Here is a 14074-nt window from a genome sequence, read left to right as displayed (position 1 = left end):
TATGGCACCTACTGTCTTCAGGACTCACAGCGGCCCTGACGGCCCCCCAACAGGAAGACGCAGAATGTCAGGAGCCCAGGCTCTAGTGCTAGGGCCAAACCTCCCCACCCTCCCAGTTCCTCAGACACGCCTGTGTGAGCTAATATAGATTCCACTTTAACTAGTGTCACCTGTGTAAGGGGTAAGTGCCCAGCTGTGAACTGGTTAACCTCGCCCACACAAACCCCGAGAATAAACTCACAGGCCACGGACCACTCCACAAGCAATAAGTGACCACCTGCTCAGGGACCTCCATGCCCCAGCAGAGCCCTCCGGTACCTCCTTGTGAGCTCAGACTGGCGGCAGGGGTCTGCAGCGCCAGAGGGACCTGGATAAAAAAGACAGCTCCCATGTCGGGAGGCACCCGCCCGCGGTTGGGTTCCCTGTACTTTAATAGCCCAGGTGGACAAGCCGCACCGCATGCAACCCCATCACCAGAATAACGGCTGCACGTGGCGAGTGCACGGGTGGCCACCACTCAGCCCAGCTGTCTGCGATAAGCACATCACCACCGTGACGCCCAATCAGACTCAACTGCTGGAACAGTCCCAGCATCGGCCCCCAAGAACTTTCTGGATCAAAATTCAGACTAGTGATTGCAATCAGGGCCACATGTGGCTGAATGTTTTTACAGGAGGACACCACAGCTGGACTGACGTCACAGCTGGATCTGGCTGGACTGAGAGCATTTCCCACTGTACATTCTTACAACACCATTTTATTTGTGCTCTATTAAACTTCTATGGCTTTTTTTCTGCTTATCTACTTTATGGGAGTGTTTCTTGTTCTTATGACTGCGGTGATACTTCAAGCTACAACTATCAATGTGTAAATTAGTTTTGAAGTCGCCTTATCATTAAACATTTCACAAGCAAGCAGTCAGAGGCAGCTAACCCGGAGGCCTCTTTTCTTCTCTGAGCCAAACCTGCCTTGGACTCAAAGAAAACGGCACATGGAGAGGGGCTGGATCTCCAGCTCCCATTCCTAGGAAGCCTCCTGGGGAGCAGATATGGAGGGAGAAGCCCTGGTTATGGCACTGTGGTACTAAAGAAAAGTCTATTTGGGTAATGTAAGCACCAGACTTAAGAGATTAAGCAAACCATGAAAAGAAACCACTAACCACAGCTTCTCCAAAACAGAACTAAACTCTCTTTAGTTTGAATTGGAAAAGCAGAAATGATGATCAGTATACAAAAAAAAAAAAAAAAGGAAATGACACAGTATCTGAACACAGGAGAATAATCAAGGGCCACTGTCTCTTCCTGTGTCAGTGGGAGCCTCGCATCTAAGCTGGATTTAGAAGGTTGCTACTTTGGACTGAAAGGTATCCCCAACCCTAGTTTGTAAGCAAGTGGAGCAGAATGCTTCAATTATTTCAAGGTTTAGCGGTAAAGGTCTGCAACTCTCACAACCATTTTAATTGGTGTGAATTTTAAAGTGACTCAATCTGTTGGCTGGAGTATCTAACGGCTTAACCACGGGGTCACGTTGGAAAATTTTTCCAATTGCTTTTGTTTTTCCTACTGAAGATGCATTTGAACGTTCTTGTAGTTTGCAGTTGGCTGGTTCTGATGTTTGGTCCTGAGCAGGCCCAAGTATCCGTAGAGGAAGAATCTGAAACCTCAAGCCACTCGAGTGCTGTCTGGGCAGACGGAGACCCCAACCCGAGGGCCACTGACGGACTCAGCATGGGCGCAGGGCCGCCCGACGCAACGGGCCACGTATTTGCCGGTTACAAAGCAACATAAGCACACACCCCCAGGTGTGCACACACGCTCTGTACACATCTGTCCCTATCAACACCAGCACACACCCCGAGGTGTGCACACACGCTCTGTACACGCTCACATCTGTCCATGCCAACAACAGCATACACCCCGAGGTGTGTACACACGCTCTGTACACATCTGTCCCTACCAATGCCAGCACACATCCCCAAGGTGTGCACACACATTCCATACGTGCTCACATCTGTCCCTGCCAACGCCAGCATACACCGCCAAGGTATGCACACACGCTCTGTACAACCTCACATCCCTCCCTGCCAATATGAGCACACATTCCCAGGGGTGCACACAGGCTCTGCACATACTCATGTCCGTCCCTGCAGCCTGAGTCAAACAGTCACAGAGAGGCAGAGGAGGAGGAGGAAGGATTCGATGGGCACTAAGGTCCTGGGCCGGTTCCCCTCCCTACCTCGGGAGAGACCCCTCATGTGATCCTGCCATCACTCACCCTTCCGCCTCCATCCTCCATCCTCCCACAGGGATCAGGAGGATGCCCACTGCACAGAGCTGTGATGAGCATGAACGAAAGATGGCAGGAGCTCACGCCAAGGTGCTGAGCACGGGGCCTACGGAGTGCTTCTTTCTGCTGTGGCTGACATCATCAAACAAGAGACTGACACAGCTTCTGCAGAGAATGTCACTTGCTGAGAAACTGAAACGTGTGACCTAGGAGCCTGTGAAGGTCTAAGAACAAACCAACAAACCAAACGGTTTTGTTTGTTTTTCAAACACCATAGCCTGTTTTTTCTTTTTTTTTCATGCTCTACCTTGGGTATCATTTAGTTTAATTTCAAAGTAAGTCCAATAATTACACAAAATCACAGGACTGAGCATGGAGCATTGTTTCACTTCATGTCCTCCAGCCTTTAGGACACATTAAGGAAAGACACGATTCTAGGATTCCCATTAGAAAGGCTGCCCTGAGGCACCTGCTGGGGCAGCCAAATTGCAGCTGTTGATGCTGCCCCCAAGCTGCTTGGATGAAGCAGAAGATTCCAGAGGTCTCCTCTCTTCTACCCCTTGTCCAGGAGAGAAGGTGGGGGGAGAAAGGTGAGAGAAGATAGGAAGAAGGAGAGGGGAAGGAGGGAGAGAGGAGGGGAGAGGGAAGGAGAGAGGAGGGGGGAGGGAGGGATAGGGAGAGGGAGGGAGGAGGGGCATGTTCCATCCACCAAGGCAGCTACACTGCAGAGAGAATGGAGGGTACGTTGCCTCTCAGGACAGTAAGTTCGAGCTGTTTATAATTGTTAGCGTAAACAGTGACCAGCTTAGGACAGGGCTGTCATTGGAGTTGACGTTTTATTTTCATAGTTGATATTGGGGACCTGGACCTAAAGCACCGTGCCTTGCCCTTTTGCCAGATGGGCCTATGCTTCTCTATACTTGAGTCTATTTGACTAAATACCCGACATTGACTAGGAATTATGACGTGTAGGATACCCCTTACCACAGTAACGTCAAACTCATATTCTAAATGCAATTTGTTCAGGGACTGGCTTCTAACTCTGGGTGGGAATGTTAAGCTCAGTACAGTTCAATTCAGTAAGCATTTATCAAGAAACTCCTAGACCAAGAGCTGTGTTAGACACTGGGTATGGGGTGATGGGGATACGAAGATGTGGAATTAGAACTCGAGAAGCTCAAATGCTTCCATTTAATTCCCTAATGCAATTACTAAGCTTCAACCTGATGGCTGTAATGTCTAAATTCACTTTTTCTTTATTCCAGTTCTACATAACAAAGCATAAATAATCACAGAGGAATGATTCTGTGTTGGACTATTCAGTGGACAGAGAAGAGCATTCTGACCGGCGTGAGACACTGTCTCCGTTCCCAGGGAACCCGTGAGGTGGCTGCACAGAGCACACGCGTGAAGATTCAGGAACACGAGCGTCAGGTGATAGGAGGGGCACGGAGGCAGTACCAGAAAGATGCCTGCCGAGAGGCCGCTGCAGCCAGGGTGGCCGGGAAGGTCACGGGAGTGGGCACAGGCATCTCCTTCCAGCCGCACCTGGTTTTCATGAGGACGCGTGCACGGAAGGGGATGACACCGAAATGCTGTGGCGCTGAGGGGAGGAGGGGAGGGACACAGGGCCAACGGCTGACCCCCACCCCTTCCGTCCCTGCCCCTATGAACGCTGCCAAAATCAGCCCCAACGGGGAGAAATGAGGCGGGTGAAAGAGGTGGACAGACTTGGCTTCCATGGAATTCACAGATTCCAGTCATTAAAAATCCCTTCTGAGTTTTCATCTGGAAAACTTTGCCAATGTACTTAGGGACAAGAGGCGGAAGACGAAGCCAACACAATTGGGCTCAAACTGCCACCCTTCTCCTTCTCTCTTCATCCACCACCCTCCCTGGGCCCCTGAGTGTGAGAACCAGGAGGTGCACAGCCCAAGGGTGCAGTCCCTAACCAGAGGAGGGAGCCGCACGGCGGGGCCCCCAGCACGTGGATGGCAGGATCTGTGCTATGTCAGTCCCAGGGCCCCAAGCAGAGAAGGCCTGGGGCTCCCAGCTGAAGTTTTGCTGTCTCCTCTCTCACCAAAGTCGAGAAGCACTGAGTGGGACCAAGGCCGCACCTGGCGGCTCCTCGGTGGCTGCCGATGTGGTCCTCAGGCTGCGGGTGAGACCCTCTAGGGAAGCCCAGACAGTGGCGAGAATCACAGCCACGAGTGCTCCAGTTGCCCCAAAACTCAAGCATAGCCTGAGGAAGGCAGCGCCCGCTCAGATCCCCGTGCAGGCTTGTGTGGCACACTGGTGAGGCACACAGCACCAGAACACGGCACTTTAAGTGGCTTTGTGGGGTGTAGGAACACAAAGTGTGGTCTGGAGTGGCTCAGAAGTCACTCCCACCAGCCTGTGGGACCCGGACGGCCCCTTAGGATGTGGCTGGAGTCTCTCCAGGGCGGGCTCCAAAGTCCCAAGGATGAGGTAAGCGTCGGTCTTGCTCTGAGGAAGGCCCCTGACAAGTATCCTGAACATGCAGGTACACAGCTGGCTGACTCATCTGAAGGGATCTGCTGAGCTACGAGCCAGGGACGGCTAGAGAAAACTGCGTGAACCTTTGTGACTACTCACAGGTAGGTAGCTACTGCCTGAGACCCAAAGGTAAAGAATTAACCTGAAACTGCATATTATAAAACTTATTTTTAAATGATGGCGCTTAATTGAAAAGACTCCCAAAGAATACTGCATTAGAAAGTGACAGAGTGAAACCGTGAGGCTGACCACAGGAGTCCCTGGAAATTTCACCAAATGTTGTGTCAAAACTGGGAAACAGAAGAACTGCACCTGATGAAACATTCAATTAATCACTCGAGTCCTCCCCACATACGAAGCTATGTAAAAAGTGTTCCCAGAAGGTAAAGTGAGCAGGAGGGCTGTGAACACACAAAGAGAGAGCCACTTCATCCACGGACCACAACAAGAGAAACGCTAATGAGTGCCGACGACACGCTGGAGTCCAGGGCTCTGGGCGCAGCTGGGACGGGGACATCAGGGTCCCACTGTCCAGATGGGAAACCAGGGTGGAAACACCAGGGAGCCTGTCCCAGGGTGCAGAGCTAGTGAACAGTGGTTCATACTGCGACAATCCCAGCTGCCAGGCTGTGGGGCTCCACGGGACAGAATCCTGTTGACTTCACTCTGGGGTGCGAGAGGCGGCAGCATCCCCCAAAGGCACCTGGAGAAGTGGTGTTACCCTCCATCCCCTGTCCCCGGCATTACCCTCCATGCCCCTGTCCCCGGCGTTACCCTCCATCCCCCTGTCCCTGGTGTTACCCTACGTCCTCTGTCCCCAGTGTTGCTCACCATCCTCCTCACCTCCAGGCCCCTCTCCCTGTCCTCCCTCATTTTCCTGTTCAGCCAGAGCACATCACATGTCTCTTCCCTTTTCAAGAGGCTCAGCTGCACCCAGAGGCATTCCAGCCTATTCGGGATGGGGCACACACTCTGGGGAAATGCCAGCACAGGGCCGGAAGGGCCTGAGACCCTCTCAGTGTCGCCCAGGAAGGATGGAACAGCCCACGGTCAGGCTGATTGTCAGGCAGGGTGAAAACTTCTGTGTCCGAAATGTTCTTTTCTCTGGAACTGTTTGGACCATTCGTGAACGAATCAGTTAAATACCAGCAAGTGCCACTCCCACTTATTCTCTGGCTACAGTTTTCCACCCACCAGCAACCACACTCCTAGGAATTATCCCTAACGCAGAATCAGCGCCTTGTGCCTTTAGGAAAACCTCTTTCTCTCCAGCTTTGTCCTCCTTCCACAAAAGGTGCCTCTGACTGCCTCACTCGCCGTACCAGGATTTCACTTGGCTACGGAGGAAAATCTGCGTGGGGCTCAGAGGTGGGTGGTCCTTGCATGGGCAGCAGGTCTGTGACATCCTCCGAGGAGCCTGGCCCAGGCCTGCCTCACACGCCAGGACTCTGCCTTCTGGCCCTCGGGCCCCCGAAGCTGCTTTCCTTCCTGGTGTCATGCCCCAGACAAGAAGGCCGGACAAGGGCCCAGGGCTGCTGTGGGTCGGGAAAGCCTCCTGACACCTCCCACTCCAGGACCCCCCATCAGCATCCCAGCATCTGGACCTGTGTCACCAGCCGCTCTGCCGTGCAAGAGAATTGGATTTTCAGCTGGGTGTGCTGCTTCCCTAAACAAAGTAGGGTGTTGTTACTGAGGAAAAAGGAAAAAATTGGCATCTTCTTGGCAACCCCGCGACATCCAGCCACCGGTTCTCACCACCCCAGAGATGTCCATCCAGGGCAGATAGTGTCTTCAACCAAGCGCCACTGACCCAGAAGTGCAGTAATTAGTACACTTTCACCAGAATCACCCACTCCTTCACCTTTACACCCAAGAAAAACATGTTTGCCAGGCAAATTAGATGTCTAGGAGGTGTAAGGAAACCCCAAGCCTGCTTTAAGCCTCAGACTTTTGAGACCGTTGAGGGCTGTGCGCACAAGAGCAAGGCTGCACCCGAAAGCTCTGCTCCTACCGGACGTCATGGACAGACCACACGGCTCAGCCACATGGACCCTTCCAGGACTTCACGAGAGGGACCTCCGTGGTACATGCAATGATGTGCACTTCGTTCAGCCTCGAACAGACCACGCCCTCGTTACAGGGTCGGTGGTCCACCTCCTGCCATCAGCCCCCCGCCTCACCGAGGGTCTGTGTCTGCATCTGAAATAACTTTGCTGTTTTACCTGGGTACCAAAATGCGGCATCGCGATGTTTAAAGGTCTTTAAATATCAACACTCCGGGTGCAGTCCTTGTCACTTTAATGCGGTCACTCGATGCAGGCCTCACTCACAACTCTGAGGTAGCTCATACCTTCCCTACCTAACCAAGGAAGAAACGAAGGCGTGGAAGGTGCAGCTCATAAGGAGCAGATTAGGATTCAAACCAGTGAACTTCGTCACATGCTGACCTACCTCTCAGGCTGAGATAACGTTGAAAATTAACCAGGTAGAACAGCGTTCCATAAATTAGCTGGAAATGGTCCTTGTGGATGGGCCTGTGGTTACTCCCTGAAGAACAAGACCATTCGCCCAAAAATCCACCTGTGTCACACTCAAATGTTTACATATACAATTATTTTAAAAATAACCCAATCAAGCATGTTCACAGCCATTTAGAGCCATATAGATTGTCTGCTTCACTGACAATCAACCCAAGACCTCTGTCGGCAAAGGCCACGGTGCCAGGTCCAGAGAAGGCGGGACAGAGACACAAGCAGACACAAGCAGGAACCTCTCCATTCCTGGGAGCCTCGCTCTGATCGGTCCGTGAGGACACGGTACAGACCGCGGGGCACAGGCAGACGGCAGGCCAGGAGAAGGGGCTGCATTGCCGGGAGGCAGTGCTTTGAGCTCTAATGGATGGAACACTGCTAACCAGTGAAGGTGGAGAGAGGGCACCCGTCTGAGAGCATGTAGAGGCAGCAAAGCACAGCCAGCCTCGGGGAACCAGAAGCCACAGGGACATCAGGTTGGGTGCTGCTGTCTGCCGGCCACCAGCTGGGGGACTGTACTGGGCCTGGAGGGACATCCCTGACACTCCCCACCAGATGCCAGGGGCACCCCCAGCCCCAGGTGAGAACCATGGATCCCATGGCGAATGAGGCCAGCCTGTGGGAAGTGGGGCTGGGACAGCTCTGTACAGCTTAATAGGAAAGTTGGGTTCTATTTTGTGGGGTTTTGGTCACGTTGATGGCTAGTCAGGGCTGTCCGTCAGGAAGTGATTTGAGGACAGACTAGAGAAGGGGCTGCCAAGACCAGCGGAGCATTCGCTGTCTGGGTCCAAGGAAAAGGAAATAAAGGCTGGCGATGTGACAGTGGGGGGGAGCACAGAGCAAAGGAACTGGTGGAGACACAGGGGTGGCCCCACACAGGGCTTTGAGCAGCTACCCGGGGGTCGTCCTATTAATTCTCCTCATGGCCCCAAGAGGCGGCTGTGAAGATCCATCTCCTGAGGACAGAACTGCTCCAGAGCCACACAGCGAGGATCCACAGAACCAAGATCCGGGCCAGCTCCAAAGCGGGTGAACTTGTCCCCTCAGCCATGGTCCTAAGACACGGATCAGAGCCCCCTGGACACACAGACACAGGAACTGCAGGAAGGGGAAACGGATGCCCTGGACCAGTGGCGGGACCCAGGGTTTCAGCCCTCCAGGGCCACTGGGACCAGTCACTGCACAGGTGGACACACGATGCTTTAACCCGCGCTGGGGGAAGGAGCCCACACTCTCAGGGTGGAGACCGCAGCTTGATCGGGCCGGCCTCCCTGCTGGGCACAGCCTGAGCTGCCCCAACCTGTACCGAGGTGCCCCAACGTTGGGGTGCTCAGAGCCACTCAGCTGAGATCGTGGTGCTTTCTGTAACCACCCTCGTTTCTTTATGGTATAGATCTGGACTCCATCATTTGCAATGTGTGGGGTTCTAGGAAAAGGCTGGCCAGCCAGGGAAGTGTCCTGGGCTCTGTCCCAGTGATGACGAACTTGGCTGCCCACAAGGGCAGCCTGTTCACCACAGTGACCCCCGGGGACCACGCCTGCACCCACCTTGCTGAAGATAATTCACTTCTCATCCGTGAAAGAATAAAGCTAGACTAACTCAATTTCACACTCACTTCCAACTTTAACAACTTGTGTTAGGAAATCAAAGACAAGGACTCTGACCATGTCACAAACCCAGGAAGCAAAACCCGAGACTAACGGAATGATGCCACCTTCGCAGTTCCGAGCTCTACTAGTTGTTTTTCTTTTCTGGTCTGTTTTTCTCTTTTGGTTTAAATTGTCTCTGTTTCTCCCTCTCTGTGTCTCTCTCCTGGTTGCTCTGTCTCTCTGTGTCTCTTTTTAAGACTCTGTGTGTCTCTGTTTCTCTCTTCCCCTCATCTTTCTCTATCTTTCTATGTCTCTCTGTGTCTCTGCTTCTCTGACTTTTTCTGTCTCTCTCTCTGTCTCTCTCACTCTCCCTCTCTTTCCCTCTCTCTCTCTGTGTGTTTGTGTGTGTGTGTGTGTGTGTGTGTGTGTCTCACTCTCTTGGTTTCTCACTCTCACTCTCCATCTCGCAGCTCTCTTTGGTTTCACTATGCAAGCTGACTCTCCCCACCTTATAATACAGTGGGATTAGCAGGAACCGAGTGGACGCCACAGCCCCCGTGGGCCCGGGAAATCGCAGCTTCGTCATAGCTAAGCCCGCCGCGCTCAGTTTTTCCCACCACCTGGAGGATCTACTCTCCGTTCGTCCTTCCCGACCTCAGACTACAGAGAATACCTGGGGGCGAAGGTCGAGGAAGCCGCGCCCGGAGGCTCCCAGCGCAGCCCCAGGAGGAATCCTGCCGGCAACTAGAAGCTGTGCGCGCAGCGGGGCTCTGCGCCAACAACCGCCGGAGCGGCCGGGCCTGCTGCGAACTTCCGCATCCAGGTGGGGTCTCCACGCCCCAATTCCACCCCGCCCCGCCATCGGCGCTCCCCGCAAGTGCAGGGCTTCCCCCCGCCCAGACGTTCGCGCCCACTCAAGGTCTCCCTCACCCGGCCCGGGAGATGCTCCCCGCGTTCTATCCCGCCCCACCCTGGCGCGCCCCCCAAACGATGTGACCCCCGCCCCCCTGTGGTCTCCCCTCCCCCGGACGCTTTCCCTGCCCCCACCTGTGGCACTCCGGGCATCTCTGAAGTCCCCAACCAGAGCCTTCCAGCCCACCCGCGAGTCTCGAGCACCAGAGACGCGGCCCCACCCGCAGGGACCCCGCCTACCTGTGGCGCTATCCCCACGTCTGCGGCCCACCTCACCGCTAGCACGGCCCCCACCTACGATGACCCCGGCGTAGGTGCTCCTGCCCACTCCCGCACCCCGCCCGCACCTGCCCCTTTCCCTGCACCTAGCCACGCCCCCGCTCCCGCAGCCCCTCCCGTGCGCTCGGGCCCCGCCCGTCACCGCCCATTGGCCCTGGGGCGGGGCGGGGCAGCAGTTCCGACTCCCGCGGGCGCGGGCAGGGTCCACATTGCCTACTGCGCACCGGGACTAGCGGCTCCTCTCGACCTCCTCGCCATGGACACTGACGACTCCCAGGCCCCTAAGGGCTCCTTGCGGAAGTTCCTGGAGCACCTCTCCGGGGCCGGCAAGGCAGTCGGAGTGCTGACCAGAGGCGAGGATGCTCAAGGTGCGCCCCTCCCTCCCGGCGGCGAGGGAGGGGCGGACGGAGCCGAGGAGAACAAGGCGAAGGGGATTTGGGGGATGGGGCAGAAGAGGGGGGAAGCGACGGGAGGACGCGGGGAAAGGTGGAGGAGCGATGGGAAGAACCAGGGAGAAGAGCGGGGAAGCGATGGGGAGAACTGGGGAGAAGCCCGTGCCCGGCAGCGGCAGGGGTACCTGCGGGGCGGCATGAGCCAGCAAGGCAGCCCCCGGGTCCTTGCCGGGTGGGGCGGAGGAGGAAGGGACATGGCGGTAGGAACCTCCATCCGGAAGATAGTGAGCTTTCCACCCCCTCCGGTTTATGTTTTAAATTGAGCCTGACAGAGGGGGTCGCCTGGAGGACCCTCGGGAGTCGTTCTGCCTCTGAGCTGTAGGACCCGGCCGGGCTTCCCCTCCGAAGCGTGGGTACAGCGCGATCACTTCCTAAGTGGCCCCCCGCCCTTCAACTCCGCCCCACGCCGCCCCCCAGCATGTCGAGGAAGAAACGGCCGGGTCCCCGCGCGCCTCCTGTCGCCTCGTGCCCCGCGCGGCGTGGGCGGGGTCCTGGCTGCTGCAATGCGGGACGCGGAAGGAGTGCTCTGGGTTCCCGCCTGGCGTCTCCGAGGCGGTCCGGCAGCCCCTCGCGTTTCCGCTGGGAGATTTTAAAAATGGGTTTCCTGCGCTCGCATGTGCTGTTGCCTTTCGGCTCGTGAGAAAACCGAAAACTAAAATGGGTCCCAGGCCCTCCCCGCAGACCTCCGCGGACGAGAAGGACCAGGAAGCGGGGACTCCGGGACGTCAGCGGCGCCGCGGCGCGGGCTCTGGGTTTCCCCTGCCCTGCAATGTGGAAGCGGCTCTCCAGGAGGGACCCGAGTCTGGGTCCACGACGCGGGCGCGCCAGGAGGACATTTAACATTGAAGAGCCGGAGGTGGTAGAGACTGCGCGCCCCAGGCCCCGGGTGCACGTGAGGGCGCCGGTGCCCGGACGGTGGAGCGCCCCAGGCCGCGCAGCCCCTGGCGGGTAGATCGGCGCTTCCCAGGCGAACGCCACCTGGGAGCCTTAGTGATAGCGCGGGCTGGAGACGCGATGCGCCCGGGGCTGGGTTTTGATTTTTATTTTCCCGGTTCCTCCTGCCGCAGATGCGTGGAAAGGCGCGGATGGCGGATTTCCTCCCGTTTCGGGACCGCGCACTGCACAAGGATGGAGCGGGAATGGGCCCCCGCCCTCGGTCCCGGTGACCTTCCCTTCGCCCTTGAGCGCTCGGGGCGGCACGGGTGCTGCATGTTGGGGCGCTGTCAGCGCCGCCCCGCCCGCCGCGAGCGCCTACGTGATGCCCGGCCCGTCGTCTCCATGCGCCCTGGCCCTGACATCCGTACGCCGCGCGCTCCCCGAGCCAGCAGCGCAGCCTCCCTAGGCCCAGCGCCCCCCTCCCCGCGGGACACCCCGGTGGCAGCGCCAGGCCCCGCCCGGCAGCCCGCCCCCCAGCGCCCGGGGAAGTGCTCTGGCGTTAGCGTTCTAGTTAAAGGACCCCAGCATCAGCGTTCCTCCTGCAGGGTTGGGTTCTCAGAGAAAGAAAAGGTGATGCAGCAGAGGATGGGATTGGAGAAATTAGGAGAGTGAAGTGGAAATAGCCTGGCCAGCGTGACTTAAACCGGCCGGGAGATGTGCGAGTACGAATGGAGCCGCCTTGGGGTCCTAATAGGACCCAGAGTGGCTTCTCAGTCAAAGGCCTTCAAAAGCAGAGGGAGCACCTGGAGTGACCTTACCTGGGCCGCGAAAGACAAGAAACCTTTGGTACGGGAAGAGGAACTGACCTCTGGAAGCCACCAGGGCAGGTGGAAGGTCAGGGTTTCAAGGTGATTTTGGAATTTAAGTGCTGTGGGTCCTGCACAGTGGCTCATGCTTGTCATGCGAGTGCTTTCGGAGGCTGAGGCAGGAGGGTCGCTTGAGCCCAGGAGTTCCAGAGCAGCCTGGACCACATAATGAGACTCTGTGTCTACAAAAAATAAAAAAGAAAGAAAAACACATTAAGATGCTGTATGTATTGGAAAGTATTTATGGGTCATTCTTTTGAGCTCCATGTCCAAAAGCTTGCTAAAATGCTTGGGAGTTTGTGTACAGGTACGTGAAATTAGGATACATTGGCAGAATCTCCGTGTTCTCTGTTGCCCTGGTTTTGCCACCTGGGAGGAGTTACACATATTGGAGGTTAGTAAGTCCACGCCTCTTCTCTTCTGGGGAAAAAGGTACTTTGGAAACCAGTATTATGTGGGAACGTGGCTTGGTTGGTACAGCCTCGGGTTAATGGGAGACAGCTGCTCTCAGCTCTGCAGATGGCATCAAATACGGTGGCCTTGAGCCCACGTGGGTCACACCTGGGCTGTCCCTGGGAAAGCCCGCCATGGCGGGTCGCCTGGGCTTTCTTTCCCTGGCAGAGCCGAAGTCAAAATTTTTTTGTAAAGTCTGTAAAGAGCTTTACCCTTCCGAGGTATGATCTTGAACCTGTTGGAGCATTTGGACCCATTTCTTTTAAGGAAGTTCACCTCCAGATGTGCTTAGAGGGCCTGGTCTTAGCTGCCACAGATTTACAAATCCTTTAAGTAAGTTATTCCTCGAGAATTTATCTGTTGTGCCCCCATTCTTTTTGCCATTTTATTCTGATTCTATATTAGTACTTGATTTTCCCTGACATAGAAGACTATTGCCTGTAGCTGGAGGTCAGAGAACACATTCACATTCAAGTATCAATTTCAGGGGAATTATCTGTCAGATGTGAAATTATGGTACAATTCAATATATTAAAATGACCATAGCTACCATTTGTTGAAAATATTTTGTATACTAGGAGCTTTACAATTCTTATCTCCAAGCCTAGATACATGGTCCCAAGAGAGGCATGCCCTCATTTTGGAAGTGGGGAGAAAGACTCACAAAGAAAAATAACTTAGGTAAGGGAGTGAGGTGCATACGCGATTGTGGTAGGAGCAAAACAGATCCTAATTCCAAATATTGTACTCTCCCTTAGACCACGAAGAGTACTTATGTCTGGCTCTGTCACCCAGGCTGGAGTGTAGTGGTGCCGTTACAGCTCACTGCAGCCTCAAACTCCTGGGCTCAAGTGATCCTCCTGCCTCAGCCTTCTGAGTAGCAGGGAAGACAGGAATGCAGCATCATGACCGGCTAATTGTTATTATTATTTGTAGAGACAGGATCTCACTATGCTGCTGAGACTGGTCTTGAACTCCTGGCCTCCTCTAGTGAGCCTCCTGCCTTGGCCTCCCAAAGAGCTGGAATTACAGACCTGAGCCGTCATGTCAGGCCTCCACCATGCTTTTCAGGGGCCTTTCTTGGTGAAGCTCCTTATTCTAGTTAATGCTCAAAAGTGAGCAAAACCCAACTTGCTCAAAATTACGCAGATATTCTTTGGGTGGTTTTGTAAGGGGAACAGAAAATAACTTTTTATAGCGATAGGAGTCAAGGTGGCAAAAATGATATTAAGGCTTAATACCAACGCGATGGGCTGCTTTTCTCCTCCCAGTAGAGTTCATATTATTTAATTATAATATAAAATTGAAAATA

At 54.9% G+C, this 14074-nt stretch overlaps 1 protein-coding gene across 1 annotated transcript; it reads left to right on the top strand.

Moving 5' to 3' along the window:
- The first annotated feature begins 1727 nt into the window (after positions 1-1727).
- LOC140711271 (uncharacterized) lies at positions 1728-12526 on the top strand. The gene is made up of 7 exons (XM_073014194.1): positions 1728-1760; positions 3661-3804; positions 4372-4447; positions 6129-6171; positions 9584-9747; positions 9998-10483; positions 11635-12526. The coding sequence occupies exons 1-7, from the start codon at positions 1728-1730 to the stop codon at positions 11907-11909; spliced, it is 1221 nt and encodes a 406-aa protein (XP_072870295.1). The 3' UTR covers positions 11910-12526.
- The last annotated feature ends 1548 nt before the right edge of the window (positions 12527-14074 follow it).

The sequence above is a fragment of the Chlorocebus sabaeus genome, unplaced genomic scaffold, assembly GCF_047675955.1.
Source record: "Chlorocebus sabaeus isolate Y175 unplaced genomic scaffold, mChlSab1.0.hap1 unalloc_scaffold_438, whole genome shotgun sequence".
Taxonomy (NCBI): domain Eukaryota; kingdom Metazoa; phylum Chordata; class Mammalia; order Primates; family Cercopithecidae; genus Chlorocebus; species Chlorocebus sabaeus.
This window is presented reverse-complemented; position numbering and strand designations above follow the sequence as displayed.

Coding starts and splice junctions, on each gene's coding strand:
- LOC140711271 (XM_073014194.1), top strand. CDS start 1,728: ATGGGCGCAGGGCCGCCCGACGCAACGGGCCAC. Junction 1,761..3,660: donor CGCCCGACGCAACGGGCCAC/GTATTTGCCGGT, acceptor CTCCGTTCCCAG/GGAACCCGTGAGGTGGCTGC. Junction 6,172..9,583: donor AATCTGCGTGGGGCTCAGAG/GTGGGTGGTCCT, acceptor TCCCGACCTCAG/ACTACAGAGAATACCTGGGG.